The 14,382-nt window shown below is 37.7% G+C and overlaps 1 protein-coding gene across 1 annotated transcript; it reads right to left on the bottom strand.

Moving 5' to 3' along the window:
- Window positions 1-1,770: 1,770 nt before the first annotated feature.
- LOC122700385 (olfactory receptor 51V1-like) lies at window positions 1,771-2,721 on the bottom strand. The gene has a single exon (XM_043913285.1). The coding sequence runs from the start codon at window positions 2,719-2,721 to the stop codon at window positions 1,771-1,773; it is 951 nt and encodes a 316-aa protein (XP_043769220.1).
- Window positions 2,722-14,382: the final 11,661 nt, after the last annotated feature.

The raw sequence follows: 14,382 nt of genomic DNA, 5'->3' as shown, positions 1-14,382 counted from the left end.
ATGAATAGCTTTCCCTATGTAGTACAATGGAATAAAACTCAAATATAAAAATAAGCTGTGGATGCAGTCAACAACAACAAGGTGAATCTCAAAAGTATTATTGCAAGTGAAAGGATCTGGACAAAAAGATTACATTACTTATGATTCAATTTACCGGATCTTCTCTAAAAGGTACTTCCCAGGTAGCTCAGTGGTAAAGAATCTGCCTGCCAATGCAGGAGACACAGAAGATGAGGGTTCAATCCCTGGTCAGGAAGATCTCCTGGAGTAGGAAATGAACCCACTCCAGAACTCTTGCCAGGATAATCCCATGGACAGAGGAGCCTGGTGGGCTACAGTCCATGGGGTTGCAAAAGAGCTAGACACAATTGAGCACACAAATAGGGGCTCTCTTAAAGGCAAAACCTATGATAGAAATTAGTTTGGAGGCAGTGGAGAATTTGGGGCTGTGGGAGAAGAGTGTCTGCAAAGAGATAAAAGGCTCTTGTGGGGTGATGGAAATATTCCATATCTTGATTGATTATGGTGGTGATTTCATGACTGTAAATATTTTTGAGAATTTATCAGACAGTGCCTGTATATCTAACAGAGTGAAATACTATTTGAAAGTGTGCATTAACAAAACATGCCTTTAACATATCAAGTAGATTATATAAATATCCTTGCAGCAATAATATCTTATGGAAATTTATTCATACCAAGAGTCCAAATGTGTGCATTATTTTGCCATCCATGATTTATTTGTGTTTTTGCTCACTTTATTTATTTTATAAAAACTTATGATGGTTGTGGTACCATTTAACAAACTTCATGTTAAAAAGTACAGAGGGGAGATAGGAAAGAAAGACTTTTCATGTGATTTGAAAATAAAACAGAGAATATTTCAAGTCACATCACTTACTACCACCTAAAAATTTAACGAATCATTTAATATTTGTGTATGTTAAACTGCAAATCATATATGTATTAGAAAATAGCATCTACTACAGAGTATTGATGAGGAGATAAATTAGAAACATTTTTCTTTGATCACAGTAACACTCTATCCCCATTGGATTCAAGTAATCTATAGGTTCATAGGAAACATTTTCAAATGGTTTTCAAGTGGTGTAGCTATATGTTTTGTTCTTTGGATTAAGAAAATAAAACTAATCACAAAAGTCTATTTTTTTCCTACTCTGGCAATTACTGATTGTCTCTGTTCTCCAGTTCAGTAGGGTGGGAGTTGGGAAGATTGGCTGGCGGGCAAAAAGCATCAAGATTAATTTTTTCTTGTTTGCTTGTTTCATTGGTTTCTAAATTTATTCAAAAATGTCAAATTCTCTATTATGCTTATTCAGTGACATGGGCATGTGGCTAAACTGGGAAAATGGGTAGATAATAAACAAAAATGTTGTTTAGAATAGGGAGAATAAGAAAATTTTTGGTCGTTAAGTAATTACTTGGGGGATTTTAATCAGCAAAATGTACCTTTTTAAAATGAATGAATCCCAAACTGGCCCTAATGAGATGAATTTTAATAGCTAATCTGCCTCAGACCTTATTAAGATTCTGAAGCTATTATATATGTATTTTCAGATATACAAAAATCATTGACAGCATAACATGTCAATTTCACTGATATGACAGTTTCAAGGAAAAAGCAGAGGAAGGTATTTGTAAAATGGAAAGCCTCATTCAAATAAAAGTCATTAAACATATTTTAATTATTCACTGACTCTTACCCTTTTAAACTCCTTTGTTGACTTTTAAATACATTCACATTTGATATTAAGACTTACATTTTGTCAAGTAAAACAATCTCTGGACTCTTCTTCGTATTTGCTGGGTCTTGATACTATAAATAATGGGGTTCATTAAGGGTGGGAAAAGAATATAGACATTGCCCATGAGAACATGAACCCAGGGTGAGAGGTGTCTGCCAAAACGATGAACCATGGTCAGACCAATGATTGGGATGTAAAAAACCAAAACAGCACAGATGTGAGATACACAGGTCTGCAAAGACTTGATTCTCTCTTCTCGTGATGCAATTGCTAAGACCGCATGCAAGATCATGATATAGGAGATAATGATGAGCACTGCATCCAACAACAGGTTGCTGACCACCAGGGCCAGACCATAGATGCTATTGAAGCGGATGTTTGAACAGGCCATTCGAATTAAGTCTTGGTGCAGGCAGAAAGAGTGAGAAAGGATGTGGGGGTGACAATAGTTTAAGAACTTTAGGCGAATAATGACTGGAGGTATGAGCATAGAACTCCTACATAAGATCGCCACCCCAATCTTCATGATTTTGTCATTAGTTAGGATGGAGGAATAGCGTAGTGGGTTGCAAATGGCAATGTAGCGGTCAAAAGCCATAGTAAGGAGGACAGAGGACTCCATGAAGGACAGACCATGGATGAAATAGGACTGGGCAATGCAGGAATCCAGGCTGATCTCTTGAATGACCCCCCATAGGATTCCTAGCACTGTGTGCACGGTGGACAGCCCCACACACAGGTCAGTGAGGGCCAGCATGGCCAGGAAGTAGAACATGGGCTGGTGTAGGCTTGGCTCAGTCCTGATCACGTGGAGCACCATGCAGTTCCCCAGGAAAACCATGGCATAAATGGAGGCGAAAGGGATGGAGAGCCAGAGGTAGTCAACTTCTAAGCCAGGAAAACCAGTGAGAGTAAATCTGGAACTATTGAAATTCAAGATAGAGATAGCAGACATTAATAGAGGATTAAAAATATTTCTAGGGAGGTATTAAAAATTAGATCACTTTATGACCCTTTAATTTCTAGTAATGTTTGTCTGCTTTTGAGAAGAAAATATAATACAGTTTCCTTAAGTGTCATGAACTCAGCAAAATAGAGATCTGATTTGTTTTTCTTTAGGTCAAGAACCAGTTGTCTAAACATAGCTATTCCAGTGCTAGTGACTAAGAAAGTCAGAAGACTAGAGGGTTTTATGCAGAAACAATAATGTTAATAGGCTCCTGGGACTCGGTTGGGGATACACTTCTGGGATCTCTGTTTATTTCAAAAGTTAGATAATATATGACCACAGGAGTATATGCTACCATGGCTGGCAGCACCACTGGGAAAATGTGAAATGCATGTGTAATTTTTCTCTTGGGTAGAACAGCTGATCATTTTACTATCACCAAAGTATCAAAAGATCCCAAAGGAGATAGACTTGTTAAAGTAACCTAACTTTGCATCAAATAAAGTTAGCCAAAATAAATCTAACAAAATAAGTGGAATCAGAATTGTTGTGTGATGCATTCCACATGGCTTAGCTTCTAATAAATTATTTACTGATTTTAGTTGTACTTTATTTTTCTTCTCTATTGTTTATGTATCTCTTTATCCTGTTAAAAGCTAGCTTTTCTGACATTCTCAATACTTTTACTTTTTATGTCTTTACATAAAATATAACTCATGTATTTTAGACTGTAAAGTCCAAAACCTGCATTTGATCTTGAGTAATAGCTGGGCATGAAATAGCTAGATCATATGGTAGATATTTAACACTTTGGCAAGAATAGAACTGAATGAAATATTTGAGTATTCTAAGGAAAAAGAAAGTCTAAATTCTACATATAGTGACATTATCCTTCAAAAGTGGAAGAGAAATACTTTCTTAGGTGTGCAGAAACAGAGAATCAATAGGTAATAAACTGACACTGCAAAAATTACTTTAAAAATTTTCTCAGAATAATGAAAAATGTACTGTCATAAATTTAGATCCACATTAAAAAAGCATCAGAAATGGAATAATGAAGCTAAAAGATACTTTATTTTTATTTTTAATTGATGTAATAGATAACCATTTATTCAAATAAATAGTTTTAAGAATTTATTTTATGATTATATGGATAAGTGAATGATTAACAGCAATGTTATAAAACATGGGAAAGAGAAATTGGGAGTTGGGAATATTCTAATGTAAGTTACCTTTGGTACTCATAACATGGCATGTTTTTGAGTCGCTAAGTCATGTCCGACTCTTTTTTAACCCCATAGACTATAGCCTGCCAGGTTCCCCCGTCCATGGGATTTCCTAGGCAAGAACACTGCAGTGAGTTGCCATTTCCTTCTCCAAGGGATCTTCCAGACCCAGGGACTGAACCTGCATCTCCTGCATAGCAGGCAGATTCTCTACTGCTGCAGATTTCCCTACCAGGGAAGCACATAAAGTGATATATTATTGTGTAAAAGTGAACTTGGATTAGGCACTCACTAAACAAAAATGGAAAATATGTAAAATTGATATGCAAGCAGATAAAAAAGAATCATCTAATGTGCTCAATTAAAACTAGGGAAGAGGAAAAAAGAGAGAAAGGGAACAGAAACAAGAAAGAAGAGAAAAGTAGATCAAGTATAACTTATAGAAAACAATATCAAACATGGCTGATTTTAATCCAATTAAATCAAAGATCACTTTAGGTGTGAAACATCTTAATACCAAAAGTAATAGGGATAACTTAGAGTGGATTTTAAAAACATATAATTAGGCACAGGTTAAAAGTTAAAGAAAATCATTGTATGAACACTAATAAAAAGAAATCTTAATTAAATACATCGTTTTCAGACAAAACCGATTTCAGAACAATGAAAACTATCATGGATGAAGTAGAACATGACATAGTAAAAAGAAAAAGTGGGGGGCATTTTTACCCAAAATTAGTATTCAGAGTGTTTGTTGGACATGCTCAGAGAGGGAGAAAAGTGAGTCTCCTGATGTAAATACATGTCCCTGATATACTTTCCTTTCTTGCTTCAGCTCTCATACTGTAAATAATCTTCTTCATGATGTATTTTGTGACATCATTAAACATTTTTGTACTTTTGATAATAAATTTGCTGCTTGAAAAGCCTCCAAACATAGTGCTGTCTAGTATAACAGCAGGAAGGCTGGGATGTACCTTACAGAAAATGTGTGTGTTACACAACCTTTCTTCAAGTGTGATTCATACTGCTGTTGTGAGTTCAAAGTCAATGAATCCATGATAGAGTACATCCAGGAAAAAAAAAAAAAGAGAGAGAAAAATACCTGCATCCATATATGAGGACCCGCCCGAAAGTGCTATAATAACATCTGTAGTGCATTATGAAACTTGAAGAAAATGGGATAGCAGCTAAATTTGTGGATTCATGAGATGGCAGCTGACAAAAAATTCATAGTGGACATCATTGTTGAGTAATTGAAAGTCAAAGAAATTAATGGTCAAGATTTCAGGCTTCGAAAATTGTTATCCCTTTTCAGCTAATGCTAGCTGATTGAGTGTTTCAAATGGTCTTTCAGCATGGTAAATTTTAAATGTTAGACAGAGTAGTTTTTATATATGAGGAAGCAGAGGAATTTTTTTTAATTAATTAATTTTTTATTGAAGGATAATTGCTTTATAGAATTTTGCTGTTTTTGGTCAAACCTCAATGTGAATCAGCCATAAATATACATATATCCCCTCTCTTTTGAACCTTCCTCCCTCCCTCCTCATCCCAAACTTCTAGGTTGATACAGAGCCCCTATTTGAGTTTCCTGAGCCATACAGCAAATTCCCGTTGGCTATCTATTTGACATATGGTAATGTAAGTTTGATTTAGGTCATACCTGAATGGTCTAGTGGTTTTCCCTACTTTACTCAATTTAAGTCTGAATTTGGCAAGAAGGAGTTCATGATCTGAGCCACAGTCAGCTCCCAGTTTTGTTTTTGCTGACTGTATAGAGCTTCTCCATCTTTGGGTGCATAGAATATAATCAATCTGATTTTGGTGTTGACCATCTGGTGATGTCCATGTGTAGAGTCTTCTCTTGTGTTGTTGGAAGAGGGTGTTTGCTATGACCAGCGTGTTCTCTTGGCAAAACTCTATTAGCCTTTGCCCTGCTTCATTCCGTACTCCAAGGCCAAATTTGCCTGTTACTCCAGAGGTTTCTTGAGTTCCTACTTTTGCATTCCATTCCCTTATAATGAGAAGTCCATCTTTTTTGGGTGTTAGTTCTAAAAGGTCTTGTAGGTCTTTATAGAACCATTCAACTTCGGCTTCTTCAGTGTTACTGGTTGGGGCATAGACTTGGATTACAGTGATATTGAATGGTTTGACTTGGAAACGAACAGAGACCATTCTGTCATTTTTGAGATTGCATCCAAGTACTGCATTTCGGACTCTTCTGTTGACCATGATGGCTACTCCATTTTTCCTAAGGGATTCCTGCCCACAGTAGTAGATATAATGGTCATCTGAGTTAAATTCACCCATTGCAGTCCATTTTAGTTCGCTGATTCCTAGAATGTTGACATTCACTCTTGCCATTTACTGTTTGACCACGTCCAATTTGTCTTGATTCATGGACCTAACATTCCAGGTTCCTATGCAATATTGCTCTTTACAGCATCGGACCTTGCTTCTATCACCAGTCACATCCACAACTAGGTATTGTTTTTGCTTTGGCTCCATCCCTTCATTCTTTCTGGAGTTATTTCTCCACTGATCTCCAGTAGCATATTGGGCACCTACCGCCCTGGGGAGTTCCTCTTTCAGTATCCTATCATTTTGCCTTCTCATACTGTTCATGGGGTTCTCAAGGCAAGAATAGTGAAGTGGTTTGCCATTCCCTTCTCCAGTGGACCACATTCTGTCAGACCTCTGCACCATGACCCGACCATCCTGGGTGGCCCCACACGGCATGGCTTAGTTTCATTGAGTTAGACAAGGCTGTGGTCCTGTGAACAGATTGGCTAGTTCTCTGTGATTGTGGTTTCAGTGCATCTGCCCTCTGATGCCCTCTCACAACACCTACCGTCTTACTTGGGTTTCTGTTACCTTGGACTTGGGGTATCTCTACAGGGCTGCTCCAGCAAAGCGCAGCTGCTGCTCCTTACCTTGGACGAGGGGTATCTCCTCACATCCACCCCGCCTGACCTTGAATGTGGAATAGTTCCTCTCAGCCCTCCTGCACCCAGCGCAGCCCCCCTCCTTGGACGTGGGGTAGCTCCTCTCGGCCGCTGCCCCTGACCTTGGACATGGGGAAGATCCTCTCGGCCACTGCCCTTGACCTCGGTGTGGGGAAGCTCCTCTCGGTTGCCACCACTGACCTTGGGCGAGGGGTAGCTCCTCACGGCCACTCTTCTGCGTGGTCCGTCGGAGCCGGCACTCTGTGGAAGTGAGAAATAGATTTAAGGGACTAGATCTGATAGACAGACAGCCTGATGAACTATGGACAGAGGTTCATGACAATGTATAGGAGACAGGGATCAAGACCATCCCTATGGGAAAGAAATGCAAAAAGGCAAAATGGTTATCTGAGGAGGCCTTACTGTGAAAAGAGCTGTGAAAAGAAGAGAAGCGAAAAGAAAAGGAGAAAAGGAAAGATATTCCCATTTGAATGCAGAGTTCCAAAGAATAGCCAGGAGAGACAAGAAAGCCTTCCTCAGCGATCAATGCAAAGAAATACAGGAAAACAACAGAATAGGAAAGACTAGGGATCTCTTCAAGAAATTTAGAGATACCAAGGGAACATTTCACGGAAAGATGGGTTCGATAAAGGACAGAAATGGTATGGACCTAACAGAAGCAGAAGATATTAAGAAGAGGTGGCAAGAATACACAGAAGAACTGTACAAAGAAGATCTTCACGACCCAGATAATCACAATGGTGTGCTCACTCACCTAGAGCCAAACATCCTGGAATGTGAAGTCAGATGGGCCTTAGAAAGCATCACTATGAGCAAAGCTACTGGAGGTGATGAAATTCCAGTTGAGCTATTTCAAATCCTGAAAGACGATGCTATGCAAGTGCTGCATTCAATATGACAGCAAATTTGGAAAACTCAGCAGTGGCCACAGGACTGGAAAAGGTCAGTTTTCATTCCAATCCCCAAGAAAGGCAATCCCAAAGAATGCTCAACTACCACACAATTGCACTCATCTCACACGCTAGTAAAGTAGTGCTCAAAATTCTCTAAGCCAGGTTTCAGCAATACGTGAACCATGAACTTCCCGATGTTCAATCTGGTTTTAAGAAAAGGCAGAGGAACCAGAGATCAAATTGCCAACATCTGCTGGATCATCGAAAAAGCAAGAGAGTTCCAGAAAAACATCTATTTCTGTTTCATTGACTATTCCAAAGCCTTCGACTTTGTGGATCACAATAAACTGTAGAAAATTCTGAAAGAGATGGGAATACCAGACCACCTGACCTGCCTCTTGAGAAACCTGTATGCAGGTCAGGAAGCAACAGTTAGAACTGGGCATAGAACAAGAGACTGGTTCCAAATAGGAAAAGGAGTCCGTCAAGGCTGTATATTGTCACCCTGCTTATTTAACTTATTCGCAGAGTACATCATGAAAAATGCTGGGCTGGAAGAAGCACAAGCTGGAATCAAGATTGCAGGGAGAAATATCAATAACCTCAGATATGCAGATGACACCACCCTTATGGCAGAGAGTGAAGAGGAAGTAAAAAGCCTCCTGATGAAAGTGAAAGAGGAGAGCAAAAAAGTTGGCTTAAAGCTGAACACCCAGAAAAGTAAGATCATGGCATCCGGTCCCATCACTTCATGGGAAATAGATGGGGAGACATTGGAAACAATGTCAGACTTTATTTTGGGTGGCTCCAAAATCACTGCAGATGGTGACTGCAGCCATGAAATTAAAAGACACTTACTCCTTGGAAGGAAAGTTATGACTAACCTAGATAGCATATTAAAAAGCAGAGACATTACTTTGCTGACAAAGCTCTGTCTGGTCAAGGCTATGGTTTTTCCAGTGGTCATGTATGGATGTGAGAGTTGGACTGTGAGGAAAGCTGAGCACCAAAGAATTGATGCTTTTGAACTATGGTGTTGGAGAAGACTCTTGAGAGTCCCTTGGACTGTAAGGAGATCCAACCAGTCCATCCTAAAGATCAGTCCTGGGTGTTCATTGGAAGGCCTGATGCTGAAGCTGAAACTCTAATACTTTGGCCACCTCATGCAAAGAGTTAACTCATTGGAAAAGACCCTGATGCTGGGAGGGATTGGGGGCAGGAGGAGAAAAGGACAACAGAGGATGAGATGGCTGGATGGCATCACCGACTCGATGGGCATGAGTTTGAGTAACCTCCGGGAGTTGGTGATGGACAGGGAGGCTTGGCGTGCAGCGATTCATGGGGTTGCAAAGAGTCGGACACAACTGAGCGGCTGGACTGAGCTGAACTGAACTGAATATAAGTTTCAGTACATCTCACCCTCTCCTCCCCTCTCCCCACGTCCATAAGTCTCTTCTCTATGACTGTTTCTCCAGTAAATAAATTCTTCAGTACCGTTTTTCTAGATTCCATTTATATGCATTAGACTATGATATTTATCTTTCACTTTCTGACTTCACTGTTTAATAGGCTCTACGTTCATCCACTCCATTAGAACTGACTCAGATGTGTTCCTTTTTATGGTTGAGTGATATTCCACTGTTTATGTGTACCACACTTCTTTACCCATTCATCTGTTGATGGGCATCTAGGTTAGGTCCATGGTCTAACTATTATAAATAGTGCTGCAATGAACAAAGGGATACATGTGTCTTTTTCAGTTTTGGTTTCCTCAGGGTATATGCCTAGGAGTGGGGTTGCTGGGTCATATGGTAGTTATATTCCTAGCTTTTTAGGGAATCTCCATACTGTCTTTCATAGTGGCTTTATTGACTTACATTCCCACCAACAGTGCAAGAGCCTTCCCTTTTCTCCACAACCTCTCCAGCATTTATTGTTTGTAGACTTTTTGATGATGGCCATTCTGACCGTTGTGAGGTGATATCTCGTTGTAGTTTTGATTTGCATTTCTCTAATAATGAGCGATGTTGAACATCTTTTCATGTGTTTGTTGGACATCTGTATGTCTTTGGAGAAATGTCTGTTTAGGTCTTTTCCCCACTTTTTGATGGGCTTGTTTGTTTTTCTGGTATTGAGTTGTATGAGCTGCTTGTATATTTTGGAAATTAATCCATTGTCAGTTGTTTCATTTGCTGTTATTTTCTCCCATTCTGAGGGTTGTTTTTTCACATTGCATATTATAGTTTCCATTGTTGTGTAAAAGCTTTTAAGTATAAGCAGGTCCCACTTGTTTACTTCTGTTTGTATTTCCATTACTCTAGGAGGTGAGTCATAGAGGATCTTGCTTTGATTTATATCATAGAGTGTTCTGCTTATGTTTTCCTCTAAGAGTTTTATAGTTTCTGGTCTTACATTTAGGTCTTTAACCCATTTTTGAGTTTATTTTTGGGTATGATGTTAGGAAGTGTTCTGATTCATTCTTTTACATGTAGCAGTCCAGTTTTCCCAGCACCATTTATTGAAGAGGCTTTCTTTGTCCCATCGTATATTCTTGCCTCCTTTGTCAAAAATAAGGTACCCATAAATACATGGGTTTATTTCTGTGCTTTCTATCTGCTCCATTGGTCTATATTTCTGTTTTTGTGCCAGTACCATATTGTCTTGATGACTGTAGCTTGTAGTATAATCTGAAGTCAGGAAAGTTGATTCCTCCAGCTCCGTTCTTTGTTCTCAAGACTTCTTGGCTATTCAGGGTCTTTTGTGTTTCCATATAAATTGTGAATTATTTTGTTTTAGTTCTGTGAAAAATTCCATTGGTAATTTGATAGGGATCGCATTTTATCTGTAGGTTGCATTTGGTAGTATAGTCATTTTCACATTATTGATTCTTCCTACTCAGGAACATGGAATATCTCTCCATCTGTTTATGTCATCTTTGATTTCTTTCATTAGTGTCTTATAATTTTCTGTGTGCAGTTCTTTTGTCTCCTTAGATAAGTTTATTCCTAGATATTTAATCCCTATGTTGCAATGGTGAATGGGATTGGCAAATGGGATTGGCTCCATAATTTCTCTTTCTGATTTTTAATTGTTAGTATATAGAAATGCAAGTGATTTCTGTGTATTGATTTTGCATCCTGCAACTTTGCCAAATTCACTGATTAGCTCTTGTAAGTTTCTGATACTATCTTTATAGTTTTGTATGTACAGTATCATGTCATCTGCAAACAGTGAGAGCTGAATTTCCTCCTTTCTGATCTGGATTCATTTTATTTATTTATTTATTTTCTTCTCTGATTGCTGTAGCTAGGACTTCCAGAACTATGCTGAATGATAGTTGTGAAAGTGGACCCCTTTGTCTTGTTCCTGATCTTCAGGGGAATGCTTTCAGGTTTTCACCATTAACAATAAAGTTTGCTGTAGGCTTATGATATGTGGCCTTTACTATGTTGAAGTATGTTCCTTCTATGCCCATTTTTTGAAGAGTTTTAACCATAAATGGGTGGCTGAATTTTGTCAAATCCTTTTTTTGCATCTATTGAGATTATCATATGGTTTTTATCTTTCAATTTGTTAATACAGTGTATCACATTGATTGATTTGCATATATTGAAGTAGCCTTGCATCCCTGAAATAAACTCAACTTGATCATGGTGTATGAGCTTTTTGATGTGTTGCTGAGTTCTGTTTGCTAATATTTTGTTGAGGATTTTTGCATCTATGTTCATCAGTGATATTGGCCTGTAGTTGTCTTTTTTTGTGTTTGGTGTCAGGATGATGGTCACTTTGCAGAATGAGTTTGGAAGTGTTCCTTTCTCTGCAATTTTTTGAAAGAGTTTTAGAAGGATAGGTATTAGCTCTTCTCTAAATGTTTGATAGAATTCTCCTGTGAAGCCATTTGGTCTTGGACTTTTGTTTTTTTGGGGAGATTTTTTATCACAGCTTCAATTTCAGTGCTTGTAATTGGGTTGTTTATGATTGCTATTTCTTCTTGGTTCAGTATTAGAAGATTGAATTTTTTCTAAGAATCTGTCCATTTCTTCCAGGTTGTCTATTTTTATTGCCATTTAGTTGTTCATAATATTGGAGAAGGAAATATCAACCCACTCCAGTATTCTTGCCTGAAGAATCCCAGGGACTGGGGAGCCTGGTGGGCTGCCCTCTATGGGGTCGCACAGAGTTGAACACGACTGAAGTGACTTAGCAGTAGCAGCAATTGTTCATAATAGTCTCTTATACTCCTTTGTAACTCTGCATTATCTGTTGCAACCTCTCCTTTTTCATTTCTAACTTTGTTGATTTGATTCTTCTCTCTTTTTTCCTTAATGAGTCTGGCTAAAGGTTTGTCAATTTTGTTTATCTTCTCAAAAAACCAGTTTTTAGTTTTATTTATCATTACTATTGTATATTTTAGTTCTTTTTCACTTATTTCTGCTCGGATTTTTATTATCTTTCCTTCTACTAATTTTGGGGATTTTTAGGTCTTTTTCCAGTTGTTTTAGGTGTAAAGTTAGGTTGTCTATTTGATGCTTTTCTTGTTTCTTGAGGCAGGATTGTATTGCTATAAACTTCTCTCTTAGAACTGCTTTTGCTTTATCTGATAGGTTTTTAATTGTTGTGTTTTCATTGTTATTTGTTTCTAGAAATTTTTTGATTTCTGTTTTGATTTCTTCAGTAACCTGTTGATTATTTGGAAGCCTGTTGTTTAATATCCATGTGTTTGTGTTTCTTACAGCTTTTTTCTTGTAATTTATATCTAGTCTCATAGTGTTATGATTGGAGAAGATGCTTGATACAATTTCAATTTTCTTAAATTCATTGAGGCTTGATTTGTGATCCAAGATGTGGTCTATCCTGGAGAATGTTCCATGTGCACTTGAGAAGAAGGTGTATTCTTCTGCATTTGGATGGAATGTCCTGAAGATATCAAAGAGATCCATCTCATCTAATGGGTCATTTAAGATTTATGTTTCCTTATTAATTTTCTGATTTGATGATCTGTCCATTGGTGTGAGTGGGGTGTTAAAGTCTCCTACTATTATTGTGTTACTGTCAATTTCTCCTCTTATGTCTGTTAGTGTTTGTCTTATGTATTGAGGTGCTCTTATGTTGGGTGCATAGATATTTACAATTGCTATGCCTTCCTTTTAGACTGATCCCTTGATCATTATGCTGTGTCCTTCCTTATCTCTTGTAACATTCTTTATTTTAAGTTCTATTTTGTCTGTTATGAAGAACTAAAAGCTGTTACTACTCCAGCTTTCTTTTGCTTCCCATTTGCATGGAATATATTTTTCCATCCTCTCACTTGCAGTCTATATGTGTTTTCAGGTCTGAAATGGGTTTCTGGTAGACAGCATATATATGGGTTTTGTTTTTATATCCATTCAGCCAGTCTGTGTCTTTTGGTTGGAGCATTTAGTCCATTTACATTTAAAGTAATTATTGATATATATGTCCCTATTGCCCTTTTCTTAATTATTTGGGGTTGATTCTGTAGATCTTTTTTTCTTCTCTTCTATTTCTTGACTATATAAGTCTCTTTAATGTTTGTTGTAAAGCTGGTTTGGTGGTACTGAATTTTCTTAACTTCTGCTTATCTGAAATGTTTTTTATTTCTCCATCAATTTTGAATGAGATCCTTCTGGGAACAGTAATCTTGGTTGTAGATTTTTCCCTTTCAGTTCTTAAAATATATCCTGCAATTCCCTTCAGGCCTGCAGACTTTCTGTTGAAAGATCAACTGTTAAGCATATGGAGTTTCCCTTATATTTTACTTGTTGCTTATCCCTTGCTACTTTTAACCTTCTTTCTTTCTGTTTCATCTTTGTTAGTTTGATTAGTATATGTCTTGGTGTGTTTCTTCTTGGATTTATCCTGTATGGGACTCTTTGTGCCTCTTGAACTTGATTGGCTATCTCCTTATCCATGTTGGGGAAATTTGCAACTATAATCGCTTCAAAATTTTCCCCATACCTTTTCTTTCTCTCTTCCTCTTCTGGGACCCCTATAATTAGAATGTTGATGCATTTTATATTGTCCCTCAGGTCTCTGAGACTATCCTCAGTTCTTTTAATTCTTTTTACTTTATTCTGCTCTTTAGAATTTATTTCTGCCATTTTATCTTCCAGCTCACTGATTTGTTCTTCTGCTTCAAATATTCTGCTATTGACTCCTTCTAGAGTATTTTTAATTTCAGCAATGTGTTGTTTGTCTCTGTATGTTTATTTTTTAATTCTTCTAGTTTTTTGTTAATTGATTCTTGTATTTTCTCCATTTTGTTTTCAAGGTTTATGATCATCTTTACTATCATTATTCTGAATTCTTTTTCAGGTACTTTGCCTGTTTCCTCTTCATTCGTTTGAACCTCTGTGTTTCTAGTTTGTTCCTTCATTTGTGTCGTATTTCTCTGCCTTGCCACTAATTTTTTTTTTTTTTAACTTATTGTGTTTGAGGTCTTCTTTTCCCAGGCTTCAGGTTGAATTCTTTCCTTGAAGAAGGTTGAATCCTTTCTTCCTTTGACTTCTGCCCTCCTAAAGTTGGTCCAGTCATTTGTGTAAGCTTCGTATAGGGTGAGAC

The sequence above is a fragment of the Cervus elaphus genome, chromosome 1, assembly GCF_910594005.1.
Source record: "Cervus elaphus chromosome 1, mCerEla1.1, whole genome shotgun sequence".
Lineage (NCBI taxonomy): Eukaryota > Metazoa > Chordata > Mammalia > Artiodactyla > Cervidae > Cervus > Cervus elaphus.
This window is presented reverse-complemented; position numbering and strand designations above follow the sequence as displayed.

Coding starts and splice junctions, on each gene's coding strand:
- LOC122700385 (XM_043913285.1), bottom strand. CDS start 2,721: ATGTCTGCTATCTCTATCTTGAATTTCAATAGTTCCAGATTTACTCTC.